This window comes from Trachurus trachurus (assembly GCF_905171665.1).
Source record: "Trachurus trachurus genome assembly, chromosome: 10".
NCBI lineage: Eukaryota > Metazoa > Chordata > Actinopteri > Carangiformes > Carangidae > Trachurus > Trachurus trachurus.
The window spans coordinates 14979249-14985248 of NC_139894.1; the positions used below are offsets into that span (position 1 = coordinate 14979249).

Sequence of the window (6000 nt, forward strand, 5' to 3'; positions counted from 1 at the left end):
TTGTCCTTCACTAATTTCAACATCCAATTTTGACCTGACTACATGTTTGAAAGATCTGCCACAGAAAATGATGCGTTACTTTGTGTTTTGTCTCAGATATCCTGCTGTTACTAAATGGTTTCAGCTGCTCTTTGTCCGGGATAACACTTTTTATGCTTTTGAATTTCTTTTCACAGTTTGTTTTTTAATGATGTCTAACAGGGTCTGTCCTCTCTGAATCTCTTTGAAAGAAAACATCAGTATTTCCACTATGTAGAGCAACATTACAGACCTGATAACATGTTGTGCACCGTGATTTTCAGGCATATACAGATTACAGCGCCTAGTAATTGTGTTACAGCACAGTACAGTATGCAAGTTAATGGTTTGTGTCACATAGTGAGGGATGGGAGGAAGTGATTTACTGGAGCTTATACTTAAAATTAAGATAATTGCTTTCCATGTTGTGAACATTAGCTTCTCCCTGCATTGTTTTTATGTGTTAGTGTTGAAGTGATGTGAATTTGTTCTAATCATGTAACTCACAAGCACAACATGTACAATTATATGTAGGTGCATTTCTCTTTGCATCGGGGAGGAGCTGGACAGTTATCTCATCTCTCATTGTGTGTTTATATTTTGCATGCTAGGCCAGCTTGTGTGCCTGACTGTTTTCCCACCATCTGTCCTCCACTCTGGGTCCACAGGGTGCTGCAGGGGGAGTACAGGAGGCTCAAGTGGAAGCATGAAGAAGCGGCTTCGGTTCCTATGCTGACCGAGGCAGGAGAGGGCGGCCCGGGTTCACCGACAGCAGAAGGGCAGCAGGATGAGGAGCTTCTGGCCGAGGCCCGGGTGCTCCGGCAACACAAGACACGCCTGGAGACCCGTATGCAGATCCTGGAGGACCACAACAAACAGCTGGAGTCCCAGCTGCGCAGGCTCAGGGAGCTATTGCTACAGGTACACTACACATGATGATGATGATGATGATGATGATGATGATGATGATGATGATGATGATGATGATGATGATGATGATGATGATGATGATGATGATGATGATGATGGAGTGTTATGTAAATACATTCACTAAGTACAGTTTTCAGGTACTACTGCATTTATCTCGCTTATCTCTGCTTCTTGTCTTACTGCATTAATGTGATAGCTGTTAGTTTGTAATATTCAAATCCTGTGATCATCCTTTGGGAAACACGTATTCTCTTATAATCTCTTCATAATTTACATACATTTTTTGTAAAGAACTTTGTGATTGTGGTTCAAATTATGATGAAATTAAGGACAAAGTTCAAAAAGTTAACTTAGTTATGTTTAGTTTAAGAATTTCCTGGAGAGACTTGCTTCATTTAAATGTAAGTGAATATCCATTATTAATTTAATAACTGGTAAACAAACAGCGTGTTGAATTTTGATAAATGTAATATTTTCTCATGTTTAGGTGACCTGTAGTCTCAGGGTTACACTATCTTAGCTTTTTTAATAAATTGGAAGTGTATCTTCTGATTATGCCGTATTTTCCTTATTATCATTATTTCTGGGAAATGAATTGTAAATGATTACAGTCACTAAATTACAGCATTTTCAACAATTTGAGAGTGATAAAATCAACAAAACAAAACAAAACAAAAGGTAAATATGCAATTAGGATTTTTCTTTGGTATGAATTATTATTTTGTCCACATTCAGTCTTATTTGATTTGATTCAACAAGAGAAGAAATTAGCCTTGCTCAGGAATAAGGAAATGAGGAGTCTCTTCCCATTTGCCCATTCCCTTCTGTGCATGGGGTGTAGAAGAAAAAGTACAGTTTTCAAAAGGATGACAGTCAAAGAAAGTTGCCATTCACAATGATGGGTCAAAGTAGCACCTAAAAAGCTGGGAGAAAGAAGTCTTTTCAATGAAGTAGCAGTAAAAGTGGCAGCTTTATCGGAGCAGCGTCCAGACAAAGACGGTTGAGCCGCTGTTTCGACGTCAAAATTGGAGATATCTGGCATTGAGCTTCTTGGCTGCTCACATACCTGTCAGCTATATCTTACATGCCTTTATCGAGAGTAGAAAGTCTGAGGAGTCATTAAGGAGCTGAATGGCTGAATCCACCGGAACATTTTCTGTTTGTCAAAGTGAAGAGGCTGCATACAATATCTTGCCACTTCCATGTAGTGTTGTGAATAATGAGGGTGGGGGGGATAACTCATGATTTGTCATAAAGATACTGTGACAAAACTTAAAATGAATTTATTAATTATGTGGGAATCATGGGAGGCCTTGACAATGGCCAAACAAACATTGATCCATAGGTCCTCTGTCAGACCATGGCTATTTGGTTACATTATCCTCCAGTCAGTGCCCCTGACCAAAGGCACTGGCTCATAATCTGGAGTTGGTCCCCGGGCGCTGCACCGCGGCTGCCCACTGCTCCTCAGGGATGGGTTAAATGCAGAGAAAGAATTTCACTGTACTAGCTGTATATGTGACTAATAAAGTACCTTTAAAAAAAAAAAAAAATTATGTTATGATACATTACATTACATTATGTTGTATTACGTTACGATTTTGAGACTCTCTAGCAGTCTTTCATCCCCTCTAGTATTTGATATTAAAGGGATAGTTCATCCTAAATTCAAATTTCACTCATTATCTACTCACCCGCATGTCGACTAAGGGCTGGGAGAAGTTTCAGAGTCCTCCGTGCCTTTTCTGAGTTACAGGGGGTTTCGGCGCAGCACTGCATGTCCATATGACGGTAGCGAACGGGGCTCACTTTTCTTCGTCCAAAACTGTGACACACCAAAAAACATCCAAATGCCTCCATAGTGCTCGTCTGTAATGTCCCTCTTGTATTGAAGCCCCAACATGAGAAATTGTTCCGAAAAAAATTAAATAAATTATTATTTATTTATTAGTATTTTAAGCTTGTTTGTAGCGGAAGCTCCCAGCACTACTATTCCTGGTCCGTCCAAATCTCACACGATTTGCACTGACGCCGGCGCAAAATTTGAATTTTGGGTTAACTATCCCTTTAACTAACTGCACATGAAAGGCAGGTATTAGTATTTTTAACTAGAGTACCTACAGTAGTTCTTCCACCAGTGGAGTTTAAACATAAGAAACAGGCTGTTTGCTCTGTTTAGGCACTGTGGTTCAACAGAGCAGATGCATCAACAAAACTTGTGTAGATGACTGTAGCTGCAATTTGAATGAAAGACACAGAAGCAGGTTGTATATGTCACACTGTATACATCAGGTAGCACAGTTTATATACATTCTTTAAGCACAAAAAGACAAACAAGATACATGCAAAAAAACAACAACAACAATAACAACTGACTTGGAGCAAAGACTTCTCTGAAAACATCATCTTTGAATTTTTACCTATGATTGAAATACCAGTAGTGGGAGTACAAAAGAAAATACAGTATTGAAGGAGCTAAGAAAGAGGATAAGCCTTAAGACACAGTGGAGTGTAATATAAAAGGATTTACCGCAGTCTAAAGGAAAGGTGTGAGAAAGAGATGGATGGAAGAGTGGGAGCTGACACACAGTTACTGTTACTATAATAGGAAAGTGTAAATTGTTAGCAGCAGGTGCACTGAATAAAGAGAAAGCAAAGGGGGTGAGTGACAACAGGAGAGAGACACTGGGAAAGAGGAACAGGCTGCTCTTTCTTCAGGTTAAAGACGTGGAAATTGGGAGTGAGGGGAAGAAGTGTGTAGCCGTGGAGGGGTAGTTGCAGAGAAAGAGGAGATATGCACATGGGCAACAAAACACTATTCAAATTCATATAATCATTTTCTCTCTGGACCAGTATTACAGTTTCATTTCCTCCAAAAATAAAAATCTGTACAATCTGCCTTTGTAGTCTGTGGAGGTGTGAGTAGGAACACCTCGTAATCTCAGCAGACATCTCAGTTTCACTGCAGCTACTGAACTTACTCGCCTCTGGAGTATTACTACACTGTTGCTAAAAACAATACAAGAGATGGTTAGGTTGCATTTAAAATCATTAGCATTTACATTATGCATCTTTGTGATATGAGATCTCTCCTCACCACTGTGTGAGGCGTGAGGTCCAATTCAGTCTTTTTGTCTCCATGAAAGCACAAATCACAGTAACATGATGGTTTTTGGGTGAACAGCTGTTGGACAAAATTCCCCCCCCCCTTTTTTTTTTTTTAGTTCTGCAGAGAGATGCCAACTGAGGACTGCTGGCTAAGTGCCATTAACCATCACATTCATTAATATGTGAAAGGCTAAATGCCTCTGAGGTTTGAAAAATGATGGATATAAACAGTTATTTGCATCGAATAGTAATCAGTCTTTCCTGAAAAAAAACAAAACAGCCCAAAGATGATTCGGAGGCCAACGGATCAGAACCGTCCACCCTGTCTTCACCTGTATCCGGAGGAGGTCACCACGGGGAGCCGGCCAGCAGAGAAACCACTGACACTGAAGCAGCAGGTCAGCGACAGACCTGACAAATAAATGCACAAAGAATGCGAAGTAAACCTTTATCCATTCAGAGGTGTAACATTTTGTTTGTGTGTGTTTGTGTCAGGAGATGATATGGAGCACGAGCAGGACACAGTGCTACAGCTGCAGGAGGTCATCGAGCAGCTGAGAAACGTCTTTCCTTCAGAGCCGGGTGAGTTTTTTCTCGGCTGCATGGATCTTTGCCGCTGTAGCACCTCTGGCTTCGGAGATAGACTCTCTGCTCCTCCATCACCCGCCAGAGAGTGAGAGATGGAGAAGAGAGCAAATATGAACTGCTGCGGGTCGATTGTCAGAGGGAGGGACGGGGAGATTAAATGGCAGAGAGGAGGAGGAGGAGTAAGATTAAGAGGGGCAGAGTACAGTAGCAGAGAGAGAGAGTGAGAGAGCGTCAGTGTTCACACACTTTGCAAACTGTCCTGTAGCATTTCAAACGCAATTTCCTGGGCAGTCTAAAGCCTGTAAATTGGACAAAGAAAAGGGATTATCATAATTATAGCCTTCTTCGTGAAACCCAGAACATTTTTTTCCATCTTCTGTATGTGTTCCTAAAATTGCAAAAGCTTTTCATGTTGTTCTTGCTCTTCCTCTAATTTCCTACTCTCAGGCACCACCTCACACATATAACCCCTAAGTGGGCCCTAGAGGAGCGGCGTGAAAGCCCGAAAGGACACCTGATGGCAGCGGGAGGAGCTCCAGAACAGCTGAGGTCAGGCCACAGTCCACCAGGCCCTGTGACCTATACTGCAGCAGCGATGATACCCAGAGCTATAACCCTCCACTGGAACTTTGTGCACTAAAAGCCTTTTTCATGCAAAACTGCTAAAGGCTCACGCTGATGTCCGTTTGGCCAGGCTGCGCTTGATAACTTCAGCGGCGCAGCCTGACACCATGTTAACGAGCCAAAGGAAACTAACGTTAGCAGCAGGTCAGGGAGAGACTAAAGCAAAGGGAAATGCTCAGCCAAGACACTGTGCTTACCAGTATCTGTGTAGTCGTTTCGGAGGTGTGAAGCTTTATTGTCAGTCCACAGCACAAATTGGACCTTCCATGAAAAGAACTTTTTAAAAAATGCAAAGAGGAAAAAGAAGGATATTCCCCTTGTTTTGTCTGAATGCCTGTATTGTCTGTGTGTGTGTGTGTGTGTGTATGTTTGTTTGTTTTTTTCCTCCTTGAATGTGTTATCACGGTTGTTATTTTTGTTTTTTGAAGGGAGGTGGTGTGTTAAAGCTCGCTTGTGCAAACTAGATCAGGGCTGGGCTGACTGCATTTCATGTGGCTGCGTGGTGTAGATTGTCAGGGAGTTGACAGCACCCACAACGAGCTTATTTACTTTGCGAGAATGACACATCATCAGTTAAATCCATGATTTATTTAAGACAGCCAAAGTGCCCGCTAGCAAAGCGCCTCTGTATGCGCACACTGTGTTCCTCTAATCCTCTCAAACTGCTTGTCGCTCTCATTGCTCGCTCCCTCTATGCGAGCCCTCTATGCTCATGCGCGCGCACACATACAC

At 41.9% G+C, this 6000-nt stretch overlaps 1 protein-coding gene across 1 annotated transcript in view; it reads left to right on the forward strand.

Moving 5' to 3' along the window:
- The window catches only part of drp2 (dystrophin related protein 2), a 77619-nt gene extending 72263 nt beyond the window's left edge, over positions 1-5356 (forward strand). The window contains exons 21-24 of the mRNA XM_083980650.1: positions 687-939; positions 4337-4454; positions 4552-4638; positions 5092-5356. Coding sequence (XP_083836776.1) covers positions 687-939; positions 4337-4454; positions 4552-4638; positions 5092-5111 — 478 coding nt within the window. The 3' untranslated portion in view covers positions 5112-5356. The remainder of the gene's footprint in view (positions 1-686; positions 940-4336; positions 4455-4551; positions 4639-5091) is intronic.
- The last annotated feature ends 644 nt before the right edge of the window (positions 5357-6000 follow it).